The 15173-nt window shown below is 48.8% G+C and overlaps 3 protein-coding genes across 3 annotated transcripts; 1 reads left to right on the plus strand and 2 right to left on the minus strand.

Moving 5' to 3' along the window:
• The first annotated feature begins 159 nt into the window (after window positions 1-159).
• Window positions 160-6546, plus strand: sra1 (steroid receptor RNA activator 1). The gene is made up of 6 exons (XM_055226654.1): window positions 160-397; window positions 1614-1718; window positions 4320-4409; window positions 5030-5184; window positions 5794-5902; window positions 6241-6546. Exons 1-6 carry the CDS (start codon window positions 361-363, stop codon window positions 6486-6488), a joined length of 744 nt encoding a protein of 247 aa, XP_055082629.1. The 5' UTR covers window positions 160-360; the 3' UTR covers window positions 6489-6546.
• Window positions 6547-6554: 8 nt separating this feature from the next.
• LOC117381508 (basic salivary proline-rich protein 2-like) lies at window positions 6555-7313 on the minus strand. The gene has a single exon (XM_033978490.1). It carries the CDS (start codon window positions 7311-7313, stop codon window positions 6555-6557), a length of 759 nt encoding a protein of 252 aa, XP_033834381.1.
• Window positions 7314-10780: 3467 nt separating this feature from the next.
• On the minus strand, window positions 10781-14742 carry rps14 (ribosomal protein S14). The gene is made up of 5 exons (XM_033978921.2): window positions 14636-14742; window positions 13296-13446; window positions 12972-13133; window positions 11977-12053; window positions 10781-10891 (listed from the first exon to the last, which is right to left on the minus strand). The coding sequence occupies exons 2-5, from the start codon at window positions 13442-13444 to the stop codon at window positions 10824-10826; spliced, it is 456 nt and encodes a 151-aa protein (XP_033834812.1). The 5' UTR covers window positions 13445-13446; window positions 14636-14742; the 3' UTR covers window positions 10781-10823.
• Window positions 14743-15173: the final 431 nt, after the last annotated feature.

The following is a 15173-nucleotide window of genomic DNA, read 5'->3' on the forward strand; positions in this document are numbered from 1 at the left end:
TTTTTCTATATTTTCATGAATAGTTTTTCATCATAAATCCAAACTAAATAAAAAACGAACTTAGAATCGTGAAATGTGAGCGTGGTGTATTTTATTGTGAAACTCCTCCCGGAAGTCCCGTGTTTACCGCGTTTGTGCTTCACTCAAACTGTTCCGGGTTTAAACATGACACTGTTCAGTCTGACAGCGCTTTAAACTTTAGGATTATTTATTATTATTACATTTACCCCGATACAAACCTCCCGTCACTTTAACTTTACATGAGCTCGTGTTTTATCCGGTGTAAACCCGGTTGATCTGAGGTTTATCAGTGTTTCTCTGTTTCTCTGAGGAGTTTTTCTGCTTCAGTCTCTTTTTGTGATGGACTCAAACCCGGAGAATCTGTTCATTAAACCTGGTGAGTTTTAATAAAAATCATTTGCACATAATCATAATTCAGGAGATTATTGTGACAGATACACGTGTTTAAACAGACTCTGCTTCTGTCAAATCAACTTTTCCTCTGGTTTTATGATAAACTCTGAACAGTTTAAACCTTTTTCTCCGACTGGATCAAACAACATGATGTTTTATTTAAATCGACCTCAGGGTTTTTTCAGATGTCCCAAAACCAGGTCAAAGGTGAAAGGTCATTAAAAAAAAACGAATTTACCTCATGTTTTATTATTGGAATAAGTTTAATCTGTTTCGTTAAAGAGGGAGAGGAGGAGAAAAGAGGAGGAGGAGGAGAGGCAGGAAGGGGAGAGGGTCAGAGGAGCAGAGGGTCAGGGGAGAGGGTCAGAGGAGGAGAGGAGCAGAGGAGCAGAGGGTCAGAGGAGCAGAGGGTCAGAGGAGGAGAGGCAGGAAGGGGAGAGGGTCAGAGGAGCAGAGGAGCAGAGGGTCAGAGGAGGAGAGGGTCAGAGGAGCAGAGGGTCAGAGGAGGAGAGGGTCAGAGGAGCAGAGGGTCAGAGGAGGAGAGGGTCAGAGGAGGAGAGGAGCAGAGGGTCAGAGGGTCAGAGGAGGAGAGGGTCAGAGGAGGAGAGGGTCAGAGGAGCAGAGGGTCAGAGGAGGAGAGGGTCAGAGGAGCAGAGGGTCAGAGGAGCAGAGGGTCAGAGGAGGAGAGGGTCAGAGGAGGAGAGGGTCAGAGGAGCAGAGGGTCAGAGGAGGAGAGGGTCAGAGGAGCAGAGGGTCAGAGGAGCAGAGGGTCAGAAGAGGAGAAGGTCAGAGGAGCAGATGTTCAGAGGAGGAGAGGGTCAGAGGAGGAGAGGGTCAGAGGAGCAGAGGGTCAGAGGAGGAGAGGGTCAGAGGAGCAGAGGGTCAGAAGAGGAGAAGGTCAGAGGAGCAGATGTTCAGAGGAGGAGAGGGTCAGAGGAGGAGAGGAGCAGAGGGTCAGAGGAGCAGAGGGTCAGAGGAGGAGAGGAGCAGAGGAGGAGAGGAGGAGAGGGTCAGAGGAGGAGAGGGTCAGAGGAGGAGAGGAGCAGAGGGTCAGAGGAGGAGAGGGTCAGAGGAGCAGAGGGTCAGAGGAGCAGAGGGTCAGAGGAGGAGAGGGTCAGAGGAGCAGAGGGTCAGAGGAGCAGAGGGTCAGAGGAGGAGAGGGTCAGAGGAGGATTACATAACTGAGTTGTTGTTTCCAGGTAACCAGGAGCGCGGCTGGAACGACCCTCCTCAGTTTTCTTATGGACTCCAGACGTCACGAGGAGCTCACAGGAACCTGCTGACCAAGAGAGCGCCCCCTGCAGGTCAGAGAGCACCTCCTGTAGGACAGAGAGCACCTCCTGCAGGTCAGAGAGCACCTCCTGCAGGTCAGAGAGCACCTCCTGTAGGACAGAGAGCACCTCCTGCAGGTCAGAGAGCACCTCCTGTAGGACAGAGAGCACCTCCTGCAGGTCAGAGAGCACCTCCTGCAGGTCAGAGAGCACCTCCTGCAGGTCAGAGAGCACCTCCTGTAGGACAGAGAGCACCTCCTGCAGGTCAGAGAGCACCTCCTGTAGGACAGAGAGCACCTCCTGCAGGTCAGATAGCACCTCCTGTAGGACAGAGAGAATAATAATAATACTGCCTTACACTTGTAATACTCTTCAGTCGTGTCAAAGCCTCTACACTAGACTCATTATTCATTCATTTCACTTGGTGATGGTCAGATACTATTGTAGCCACAGCTGCCCTGGGGCAGACTGACAGAAGCGAGGCTGCCAATCTGCACCATCAGCCCCTCCGACCACCTCCATCATTCACACACACACCACTTTCATACTAGGCAATGTGGGTGAAGTGTCTTGCCTAAGGACACAATGACAGAACTTGGTCCGAGCGGGACTCGATCCTCCGACCTTCGGGTTGGGACCAACACTCAACCACTGAGCCACTGTCGCCCCAGAGAGCACCTCCTGTAGGTCAGAGAGCGCCCCCTGCAGGTCAGACACACTGCTGCACTCGTCACACACAGACCTGGAGTTGTGTTTTGTTTCATTCTCACATGTTTAACACAAACTGCAGATTTAGGCTGAGTTCTTCTCTCAAACTGAAAACACTCTGTTCCACCTTGTGATGTCATCATGTGGTGATACAGGAAGTGCTCCACTGTGTTTTTAAACTCCACCTTCACTAGAATCATTTGGATCATTTCACTCTCGACTGAACTAAATGTAAACTGTTCACTTGAAAACTCCCACTTGATGACATCACAAGGTGGAACAGAGCGTTTTGTGCTTTGTAGATGTTACAGACGAATAATAAAGTGTGACTCAATCATGAATGAAACAAAACAAAACTCCAGTGTGTTTTTGAGGAGGAAACAGCGTTAGAACATCCTAACTAGGTAGGTGGGCACATGCTCAGGCAGCGACCGGCAGCAGAGACAAAATTGTCTTGTTTTTGGATGATTGTGCCTGTTTATAGGTTCGACAGGACACAGAGCACGGTGCATGTTTGTCTGGAGGTGGTGGGGGACGGTTGTGTGACTTTTGCTCGGCTGTGCTGTGGGGCAGTGGAGTTTATTGTCCTGTTTGCACTGGGGACAGTGCGACATGCCGCTCTGAGCTTCCAGCCCCTCGTGGAGGAATCATTCCAGATCCAGTACAGCAGAGAATTTCTTCTTCAGTGGGAAAGTTCATCGCCTGTCGATCTTTTTCTTCCAGGCGTAGATACATCTGACTTTTTAACTAACTCGTGTAATGTTGTCCCTCGAAAACCCAGGAAGCGAGGAAAGAGGGGCGGGGGGCGCCAGCGGCTACGGAGACAGTCGCTCTGATGCTGATAAATGTCCAATCGTCGAATTACAGGCCCACGTTCACTTTCACCATGAATGCAGAGACGCTTGTCTGTTGGCTATCACGGAGTCTTGGCTTATGGACAGTGATGTGGACGCAGATCTGGCTTTGGATAACTTCAGGGAACCCTCTGCCTAGACCAGGTGTCACTGGCAAATCACAGGGCGAGGGGTGTGTCTCTATGTCAACAAGCGCTAGTCTGTGCACTAAGGATGCTGAATTGTTAGCGGTGTCCTTACGCCCCCGTATCTTCCTCGGGAATTTCCACAAATATTCATTGTTGTGGTCTACGTCCACCCCAAGACCAATGTGGATAAAACATCAGACACAATTAATGTGACGCAAAAGCTCCAATCCAAATCTTTATCCTTGGTGATTTTAACCAGTGCTCCCTAAAAACTGTCCTGTGGAACTTCTCCCAATACGTGACGTGTCCAACTAGACGCAATAAATCATTGGACTTGTGTTACGGCTCAATCAAGGGAGCGTACAAGTCTCACCCTCTTCCACCATTGGGGAGCGCCGACCACAACTGTGTGCAGTTGATCCCAACATATCGCACTGTCCTGAGGCGAGGAAGCGTCGAGCCCAGAGCGTCGAGCCCAGAGCGTCGAGCCCAGAGCGTCGAGCCCAGAGCGTCGAGCCCAGAGCGTCGAGCCCAGAGCGTCCAGCCCAGAGCGTCCAGCCCAGAGCGTCGAGCCCAGAGCGTCGAGCCCAGAGCGTCGAGCCCAGAGCGTCCAGCCCAGAGCGTCGAGCCCAGAGCGTCGAGCCCAGAGCGTCCAAACAGTGGGCTGAGGACGCAGTGACGAGCCTACAAGGCTGTTTCCAATGTACGGACTGGGATATGTTTTATGAGTCTTCTTCTGGCATTGATGAGTTGACTGATGTTGTCAGTTACGTTCTCTTTTGTGAGGATCACGTGACCGTTAAATTATACCCAAATAATAAACCATGGGTTACGAAAACTTTGAAGAGACGGGCTTTACCGAGGGCGACCTGTTAGAACTAAAGAAACACGAGAGATCAAACGTGTATGACACATCTCTGATCTGCTCTTGCATTGGTCCACAGGAACCCCGCCCATGACCCCGCCCACGACCCCGCCCACATCTGCTCTGACTCCACCCAGATCTGCAGTAGCTCCGCCTCCTTTCAGTCCAGGTAGAACTCCAACTTTTGTAAGTATTTAAATGTAGGCTGTGTCCAAGTGTCCACAGGGGGCGCTGTTTAAGGGTCACACATTTTTACTGGTGTCCGAACGTCCAGCTGAGAAAAGATGAGGGTATTTACCTCTGTGGGGTATTAAAGAGGAGGTATTTACCTCTGTGGGGTATTAAAGAGGAGGTATTTACCTCTGTGGGGTATTAAAGAGGAGGTATTTACCTCTGTGGGGTATTAAAGAGGAGGTATTTACCTCTGTGGAGTATTAAAGAGGACGTATTTACCTCTGTGGGGTATTTACCTCTGTGGGGTATTAAAGAGGAGGTATTTACTTCTACACAGACCTTCTAAGCAGAGATCTCTAGATGACTCAGACTCCTCTTATAAACGACGGGAGGATCTGGAGAGTCCATTTTGTTTAGTTCTTTAAATAAACTGTGCTTAGCATTAGCCGCTTAGCTTCAGCTGGACAAAACCCTGTGTTTATTTTTACTCCACAAAGACTCAAGACTACTCCATCGTTTATCACACAGTTTACAGAGCAGGTCTGTGGAGGGGGGGGCTGGGGGAGACATTCAGACACAAGTCTTTTTACATTGTTTTTGTTTTTTTTCCAGCAGCTCCTCCTCCCATTGGCTCCCCTGTGGTCCCGCCTCCTGCCTCTGGTCCAATCAGAGCTCAGAGTGATTCTGTCCAATCAGAGCGCGAGCCCGAAGTGGAGGAAGTGATGTCAGTGCTGAACGCCGCTCTGGAGGCGTGTCACGGAACCACCAGTGTAAGACTCACGAGAGAGGAGGTGTAGAGGAGGAGGAGGGGGAAGAGGAGGGGGGTCACGAGAGAGGAGGTGCAGAGGAGGAGGAGGGGGAAGAGGAGGAGGAAGAGGAGGGGGGGTCACGAGAGAGGAGGTGCAGAGGAGGAGGAGGGGGAAGAGGAGGAGTGACACGACAGAGGAGGTGCAGAGGAAGAGGAGGGGGAAGAGGAGGAGTGTCACGAGAGAGGAGGTGCAGGGGAAGAGGAGGAGTGTCACGAGAGAGGAGGTGCAGAGGAAGAGGAGGGGGAAGAGGAGGAGTGTCACGAGAGAGGAGGTGCAGAGGAGGAGGAAGAGGGGGGGAGGGAGAAGAGGAGGAGTGTCACGAGAGAGGAGGTGCAGGGGAAGAGGAGGAGTGTCACGAGAGAGGAGGTGCAGAGGAGGAGGAAGAGGGGGGGAGGGAGAAGAGGAGGAGTGTCACGAGAGAGGAGGTGCAGAGGAGGAGGAGGGGGAAAAGGAGGGGGAAGAGGAGGAGTGTCACGACAGAGGAGGTGCAGAGGAGTAGTGCCATGAGAGAGGAGGTGCAGAGGAGAACCCTCTGGTGCAGAGGATTCTCACTGACCCTCTGTGTTTCAGGTGCAGGTCTGTGCAGATGTGGGGAAGAGGCTGCAGCTCCTGGAGACGTCCTGGAGCAGAGGAAGACTGAGCTCCACCGTGAAGAGGAGGATGAAGAGGCTCACCACAGGTCAGGGAGGGCATCTGACACGATCTGACACACAGGGAGGGCATCTGACACGATCTGACACACAGGGAGGGCATCTGACACGATCTGACACACAGGGAGGGCATCTGACACACAGGGAGGGCATCTGACACGATCTGACACACAGGGAGGGCATCTGACACGATCTGACACACAGGGAGGGCATCTGACACGATCTGACACACAGGGAGGGCATCTGACACGATCTGACACACGGGGAGGGCATCTGACACACAGGGAGGGCATCTGACTCTCTGGTCGTGGGAGGGCATCTGACTCTCTGTGGTCGTGGGAGGGCATCTGACTCTCTGTGTCCTCAGATCTCCGGTCCGGTCTGTGGGACTCGGCGGACGAGGCTCACCGCTCTCTGATGGTGGATCATGTGACTGAGGTCAGCCAATGGATGGTCGGCGTCAAACGACTCATCGCAGAAACCAGGAAACTGAGTCCAGACCAGCTACGACCTCTGACCCGAGGACTGGACCGGGACCGGGACCAGGACCCAAACCCGGACCCAGAGCGGTCTGACCCGGACCAGGACCAAACCCAGGACCCGGGTCAGGACTGAGTCTGAAACCTCAGCTCTTTATGAGACTTTAAAGTGAAATGGACAAACTGTTAATGCACCGGAGGGTCACAAAGGGTCTCTGGGGGTCTGTTGAGGTCTCTGGGGGGGGTCTCTGGAGGTCTCTGGGGGTTTCTGGGGGTCTCTGGGGGGTTTCTGGAGGTCTCTGGGGGGGTCTTTGGGGGGTTTCTGGGGTCTCTGGGGGGGTTCTGGGGGTCTCTGGGGGGTTTCTGGGGGTCTCTGGAGGTTTCTGGAGGTCTCTGGGTGTCTCTGGGGGGTTTCTGGGGGTCTCTGGGGGGGTTCTGGGAGTCTTTGGGGGTCTCTGGGGGGTTTCTGGAGGTCTCTGGGGGGTTTCTGGGGGTCTCTGGGGGTCTCTGGAGGTTTCTGGAGGTCTCTGGGTGTCTCTGGGGGGTTTCTGAAGGTCTCTGGGGGGGCTCTGGGGGTCTCTGGGGGGTTCTGGAGGTCTCTGGGGGTCTCTGGGGGGTTTCTGGGGGGGTTCTGGGGGTCTCTGGGGGTTTCTGGGGGTCTCTGGGGGGGTTCTGGGGGTCTCTGGGGGGGTTCTGGGGGTCTTTGGGGGTCTCTGGGGGGTTTCTGGAGGTCTCTGGGGGGTTTCTGGGGGTCTCTGGGGGTCTCTGGAGGTTTCTGGAGGTCTCTGGGTGTCTCTGGGGGGTTTCTGAAGGTCTCTGGGGGGGCTCTGGGGGTCTCTGGGGGGGTTCTGGAGGTCTCTGGGGGTCTCTGGGGGGTTTCTGGGGGGGTTCTGGGGGTCTCTGGGGGGTCTCTGGGGGGGTTCTGGGGGTCCCAGTTGTGATCACATTGATGATTAAACATTAAATCCTTGATTTTCTTGATATAATCACAAACTCTGTGTCTTTGATGTAAAGTCAGATGCCCCGCCCCTCTGGTTATAACACCGTCCTACTCTAAACTCAAGTGGGAGGAGCTTGTGGACAACGGTCGGCCCCGCGGCAGAGCTCGGGTCATTGGGGGCGGAGCTTCACATGGATTTGCATTCGTCCGGGTTAATTTCGGCGTAACCGGTTGAATCGTAGAAAGATCGCGGCGTGTGCCTGGAGCCTCATTAAAATGCAAAATGCGGTTGCCGTGGTTACTTGAGGCAGCGTGATCGAACAAACTGCGACGCTGAGACTTTCAAACGCCATGTTCACATTTATTTTGTGAGTTTAGTGTTTCCCCCGAGACGACATCGTAAAAGCGGCACAAAATGAGACGGCGGCGTCGGGCCACGAGGAACTGACCTTTATATCAGGTTTATTCAAGTTTCACTCGCCATACAGTCACAAGATGGCCGCCACAGTGACCACAGCAGGGACCGCCGCAGTGACCGCAGCAGTGACCACAGCAGGGACCGCCGCAGTGACCACAGGTGCTGTTTATACAAGGCCTTGCCTGTGGTTGATTCTTGGCTCTTTATGAAGCCTGATCCTCTGACCACCTGATCATCTGACCTTCTGACCCTCCGACCTTCTGACCACCTGACTCAGTGGTCAGACAGTGTGGATGATGGGAAATAAAAATCTGCCGCAATCTGAATGTTTGATTTACTCTCAAACTATTACTCTAACCCTGTTCTACTGTGAGGAAATGTCCCACAGTGGAGCTTTAACCCTGTTCTACTGTGTGAAATGTCCCACAGTGGGGCTTTAACCCTGTTCTAGTGTGTGAAATGTCCCACAGTGGAGCTTTAACCCTGTTCGACTGTGTGATGTGGTGCAGTTGTGTTTCATTCACATGTTTCAGTCTCGCTGCACAGCTCATAACGCTCTGTTACACCTGGTGATGTCATCAGGTGGTTTCTTCTGTTATTTCAAGGAAAAGGTTTTACTCAGTTTTTTCACACTCAAGGACAGAGCACACTTAAGGACAGAGCACACTCAAGGACAGAGCACACTTAAGGACAGAGCACACTCAAGGACAGAGCACACTTAAGGACAGAGCACACTCAAGGACAGAGCACACTTAAGGACAGTGCACACTTAAGGACAGTGCACACTTGTAGCTCATCAGACCTGGCCTCAGACATAAACTGTAAACAGGTGTTAGCTTCAGAGTCGTTAGCTCTTCAGACCTAAGTTCTGTCCTGGGCCGTGTCTCAATTCTCCAAATGCTGCTTTTGAAGGTTCTGGTCGAGGATCTGTCCTCCTCAGTGTCGTCTCCATCTTGCTGAAGTGGGACAGGTCCACACCACGGACCGCACTTCCACCGCTGTCTTTGAGCGTACGATACTGATATTTTTAATTATTTATTATTTAATAGAACAAAAGTCAAGATGTCGTTTCAGCCGTTTCTTTCTGTTTTGATTGAATATCAATAGGCAAAAATAACGTTTGAGGTGATTTTTTTTCTCATTTGTAGCTACTTCATAACTTTAACAAAATAAACCTTGTGAAAACGTAATAACAGAGACAGAGGAAACAGGATCATTTTCACATTCATAGTCTATAAACCAGAGACACTGATTATTTGTACATATAGTGGGATATTTCAGTTTAATGGTTCAGTATTTTGTCCAGTGGCTGCACCACTTTAATAACAGTAGAGGGCGCTGTTTCCCTTCTATGTCGTGCCAGTTCTTTTCATCTTATTATTGTAAAGTATTTTCTAGCAGTGCAGCTACATCAAACTAATATCTTGATTTAATAACACAAAGGTAAATGACACGTGTCCACCAGGGGGCGCAGACGTATGGAATGTACTGGAACTCATGAAGATTTAGTGCACGTCTCAGGACTCTGTTCTGTCTGTTCTGTCTGTTCTGTCCTTTCCTCAGAGTCTGTTGCTTCATTGTTCATTATCTGTGTGAATCATTAAACTCTTCTGACTTTATGTTTCTCTTGGTCTTTGACACAATAGAATCGAACATTCTTACATTTTTCTTATTGTAATAATAATTTCTAATGATAATAATGTCTCTTATTGTGAATAACTGCACATTCCTTTATTCCATGTAACTCTCCTCCTTTTAAATCAAACACACTGTACAGATCTTTATTCAGATTTAACAGTTTCATGTCGCACTGATGAGGTAAACCAGTACAACATTTGAACGTGTTTTGTGCAGCGGAGTCTATTTTCTTCTCTTTTTTGTGTAGTCGCGGTGCATGATGGGATATAGAAGTGCGTGAAGTGTGCACGGATGCACACTTTGGTTACGTCCGATCTCCATGGAAACAGTGGAAAGGGCAGGGCGGGTTTGTCGGGCGCATTCAGTCAGTGCATTGAAATGGGACAGTCCTTGTCGCGCCGGAAATTTCGTATCTGCCCTTCGACGCACACTTCAAAGGGTGAATCTAAGGCCAGTTTGGTGAATTGACACACGGTCCTGGGACCCTGGGACCCCACTGTAACATGAGATCATCTTTGTAAAAACTTGAAAAGGTAAAACCATTTCAGGTTTGATTATATTTGAGCCTTTGATCTAATGTCACCAAAACAAAGCGTTAAATGACTAAATACGTCATGATTTTAAATGTTTTAATCCTGCGGAGCCTCATGACCCTGAGGACACACGGGTCAGTGGGACACACTTGCTCGTTTCCATGGAGATGTTATTGCCCCTGAGGTTCCACGGTGTGACATTAAACGTGTCCATCTCCAGGCTCCACCAGGACACCTTACAGGTCAGATCTGTGAAGAGGCGACCCCAGACAATCCCAGTGTTTCCGTAAAACAAACACCAAGAAAAGACACTGCAGCTTCAGAAGGCTTCAGGCCCTGAAACATTTAGAGTCTGGGACAGTTCAGGTTTGAAATGTCAAAGTGACATCTTCCCAGATTCACTGTATCAACAGAACCACCACCAGGGGGCGTAAACATCAAATTTACCTTTGTAATATATCTGAAGCCATTTGGCAGCAATCTTTTGATTATCTCAGACATCTTTAAAACTGTCCGACATCTGGGAGCTGTAGATCTCCTCCACCGCGGACGGCAAGTACGCCTTTATGTTCACCTCTGGACAGGACCTCGTTTAGTACCGGTTTAGTCCTGATTCTTGCTGTAGCCGCAGATTGTGTTTCTGTATTTCAACAACAAAACAAATAAAGCCCCGCCCCCTGGTCAGATCGAGACATGCCCAGATCAAGAGCTTCCAAAATCATTGAGCAACCTGAGCCAAGTCTGGATCCCAAACTCTGGAGACACGTGTTCAGAGCTTTATGGAGGATTCCAGCAAACACTGTCGCCCGACTACCACTAGAGGTCTCCAACTACAACATCTGGGAGGGCATCTGACACTTATGTTAAAATCTATATACAAATAAAAAAAAACAGACTCATTTTTGTTGTGAAAAGTTTTATTTTGTAAATGTATCCATGTGTCTACAGACGTCTTCCTCTGCGTCCTCCCTTCCTCCGGGTCGAGTCCGACGGGATCGGGGTCACGTCCTCTGCAACAACAAGAGGTCAGAGGTCAGACTGGTTCAAAGTCTCCCCGCAGCGAGCGGACCAATCACAGACCAGCAGTGTGTCGGGGGCGGAGCCAAAGGTGAAGTGCCCAAACAAACCAACACAAACGTGCGACTCAGACCGCGGACCTACAGAAGAACTGATAAGACACGCCCTCTGTCCCGGGGCACGATCGACTAGTGGTCGCTCCAGGTACTGCAGCTCCAGGAGCTTTGGGCCCAGAAAGAATTGTGCCATAAGAGCACGACGCCGTTACATCAACTCCGACGCATTACATGAACTCAAACTGCCCGTGCTCTGGCAGGGCATCCAGCTTTCACAATGGTTGGATTTTGTACGATTCTTATCCATGTTCACAACATGAAATTTTGAATCCTCAAAGCGCCTAAATGTTATCTTTGTAAGATTTATCCGAGCCGCTCTGAGCGCTCGCTTTGCTGCAGCAGCGATCACTGATTCTGACGTCGCGCGGTGGGAGGAGCCTGAATTCAAGTAATGTAGAAAAATGATTTCTGGGCTTATGTGCCAGTGAGGACAATGGAAAACAACAACGCCATCTTGGGTTCAACCTCTTGATTTGATTATCTGTCTCAGACTTGAGCCTGTTTCAGAAACGCTGTTAAAATCATGTGGAGGGAAATATGGGAGGGCATCTGACACAGAGACAGATTTAGGGAAAGATGTCTGTGCTTTTCTCAAATTGATTTAAGCAAACGATTGATTTTTTCCTTTTTCCACCGTTATGTTTACACCAATCAGATTCAATTCATCAAGTTCCACGTTTTTCGATCACTTTCAGAGCTGCTCCAGATAAATGTACAAGATGTCGAGGGCGACGCGGGGGCGACGCGGGGGCGACGCGGGGGCGACGCGGGGGCGACGCGAGGGCGACGCAGGGGCGACGCGAGGGCGACGCGAGGGCGACCCATTGTCACACAGACCCCTCCATCTCGACCTACTGAAGGATCAGCCTGTCAGTCGTCTTTAGTGTGTGGCTCGTGTGTGGCTCGTGTGCGGCTCGTGTGTGGCTCGTGTGCGGATCGTGTGCGGATCGTGCGTGTCTCACCGATGCGGCCGATCTTCATCCCTGATCGGGCCAGAGCTCTGAGGGCAGACTGGGCTCCAGGGCCGGGGGTCTTTGTCCTGAGGAACAAAACACTTTTACTGAAGGGGAGAGGGAGAGAGAAAGAGAACACTGCACACGTTTATCAGACTGAACACACTGCACACGTTTATCAGACTGAACACACTGCACACGTTTATCAGACTGAACACACTGCACACGTTTATCAGACTGAACACACTGCACACGTTTATCAGACTGAACACACTGCACACGTTTATCAGACTGAACACTGAGCATATACATATATAGACGGGGGATGTAACAGTACTGGTGACATCGCAGTATCAAAACTGCCTGAGCATCGTTCCTGATCTTTCCAGTATTAAACTATATGCATTTGTGTCCAAAATAATACTTTTGAGTTTGTGTCAGAGGAAAAAACTACATATACCATGATCGTTTGCACCATCCAATGAGGAAAACTGAGCACAGACACTGAATTTAAAAAGCAAACCGTGATTTGAGACGATTTCATTCATAACAAATCTGTCAAATCAAATGCATTTACCCTCCAACCCACTGAGCATTTAACCTAAACACATCAGATCTGCATTAGCATTTTGACCTGTTCACTCACAGTACTTTGGCTGTGTGGACATAAAAGTAAAAAAGGACATACATGATATAAATTGTACATTTGACAGTGTTTGGCGATTGTTAGCAGTGTGTTCCACCTTCACTAGAATCACTGTGACGTCACCCCTGGAAATGCCAATCTGTACCGAGCTTAAGGTAAAAGGAGTTAACGTCAAAACTACCACTTCATGACATCATAAAGCAGAACAGAGCGTTTTCTGTAGATGTCACAGACTAATAATAAAGTGTGACTCAAACCTGTGTGAATGAAGCACAACACAACTCCAGTGTGTTTTGAGGCGGTAACACCACTGTAATAGTAGAAAGGACATAGGTGACATAAATATCGTGCGTCTTACCTGTTGCCCCCGGTGGCCCTCAGCTTGATGTGCAGAGCGGTGATGCCAAGCTCTTTGCAGCGCTGGGCCACGTCCTGAGCGGCCAACATGGCGGCGTACGGAGAGGACTCATCTCTGTCGGCCTTCACCTTCATTCCTCCAGTCACACGGCAGATGGTCTCCCTGGAAACGGAGAGTGCAGGTAACTCCTTTGCTCTGTCCAACCCTCTCCCCTGCTCCCTCTGACCCTCCTTTTCTCCCCTGCTCCCTCTGACCCTCCTTTTCTCTTCCCCTTCACCTGACCCTCCTTTTCTCCCTCTGACCCCTCGCCTCACAGATGCGTACTTTCCAGACAGATCGGTGACGTGGACAAAGGTGTCGTTGAATGAGGCGAAGATGTGGCAAACTCCGAACACGTTCTCTCCTTCAGCGACCTGAGGGCCCAGGCTGATCACCTGCTCCTCCTTCTTTTCCTTCCCTTTACGTGGAGCCATGTCTGAAAATCAAAAGAAATCACTGAAGCTGGGGCGACTTAGTACTTATCCACAGAGACAGATAAAGACATGCTCATCCAATAAAAGGGTCTGCGCAGCACTTCTCTGGAGCTACAAATTTTACTTAACAGCATCACAATAACATCTCAGAGTCGAGGCCTTGACACGATTCAGTTTCACACCTGTTTCAGACAAACCCAGGTCTGGAGTTTACGAACACAAATGAGTTTCAAAGAGTTAGGATTCTATAAAATTGTCATCCCATAAAAACATAAACATGTGATCTATAATATTGTCTTTTACCACAGCTGTACATTTACACTATATACTATTTATATACAAATACAAAAACTTTTCTTCTGTCCTACTACTGATCTAATATGGCAGTGAAAACATTTTTAGCTAAAAAGTTGCATACTGTGGCTTTAAAACAACTTTCTTCCAGCCTGTTCATGTGAATATAATCTATATCAATATGAGCCTTTAGCATCTCCTCATATGATTTATTCACTTTACTGTGAGACTGCTGCAAGGAAATAAAAACTGTACGAAATCACACAAACCAGTCCGAGTACAGTACAAACAGCCACAATGATCCTGTATAAAACACTTCAGTTACAGCTCCTCTGTGAGACACTTGTCCTCTGAAGCTCACACCACATGGAAAACCCCAGGAGCCACACAACCAGGTAAAACACTGGAATTAAAGCTTCACCGCGGAACTTTCACACTGCAGACTGACACACGTGAGGTTTGTGTCTGAGTAAAAGCTGTGATTTAAACATGCACATTGGTCTGAAGCATGGAGCAGCTTCACTGGTTCAACGTCAGACAGAGCTTGATTTGACTCGATTTACACCATGTTTTTGAAGATTTTAAACCAGATTATTAAATAGACTCCGTTTAACAGTTTATATTATGTGTGTTTGTGAGGTGTAATGGCGAATTTATAAAGAAAATGGGCTGGAAATGCGGTTTAAATGTGAAGCAGGGAGCTAAGATGGCGGCTCTGAGGATGCGGTCAGAACCGACACAAATCCCACCAAAACTCAATATTTTCTGAGTCTAAATCTCTCCATTTCACATGGATCCCTCGCGTTGCAATTATAAGATTTAAGTAAAGTATCGACAGACCGCGGATGGACAGAAAAAGGGCAGATTTAAACGGATTTTAGCCCGAGCGGGACGTACCTCTGAGTGTCTCTTTACCAAGCAGAAACAGAAAAGGACCGACTTCCGCTTCCGGGTCAGAAAGAGCTCTGCTGCCCGCGTGCGGTGGCGGGAAAAACACAACGGTTAAAAAAACAGAAATTATACTTATTATTATTATTATTATTATACTAATTATACTAATTATACTGTTTTTAATCATTTTATCTCTGTTTGACGCTGAAAGTGCGAGATGCTTCTGATGATTCTCACATTTGGACTTCATTTGGTGAGATGATATTTAAAATTATTGTTTTACACAAATCCAGAAAGAGTTTGTGAAGAAAAGTGGAAAAATCTGTTAAAAATTACAGAAAGTAGAATTTTTTTTAAAAGACTTTTATTTATTTTTTTTATTCAAATATACAATGATATAAACAGCAAGAGGATTAAGTAAAACAACAAACATAATTTTTATGTTTAGATGCAGAAAAGGCGTTTGAGAGTCAAGTAGTCCTTTTTAAAACAGTCAAATCATACAAATGATATAGTTTTATTATTATATACTATTAAACACATA

The sequence above is a fragment of the Periophthalmus magnuspinnatus genome, chromosome 14 (genome assembly GCF_009829125.3).
Source record: "Periophthalmus magnuspinnatus isolate fPerMag1 chromosome 14, fPerMag1.2.pri, whole genome shotgun sequence".
NCBI classification, from domain to species: Eukaryota; Metazoa; Chordata; class Actinopteri; order Gobiiformes; family Gobiidae; genus Periophthalmus; species Periophthalmus magnuspinnatus.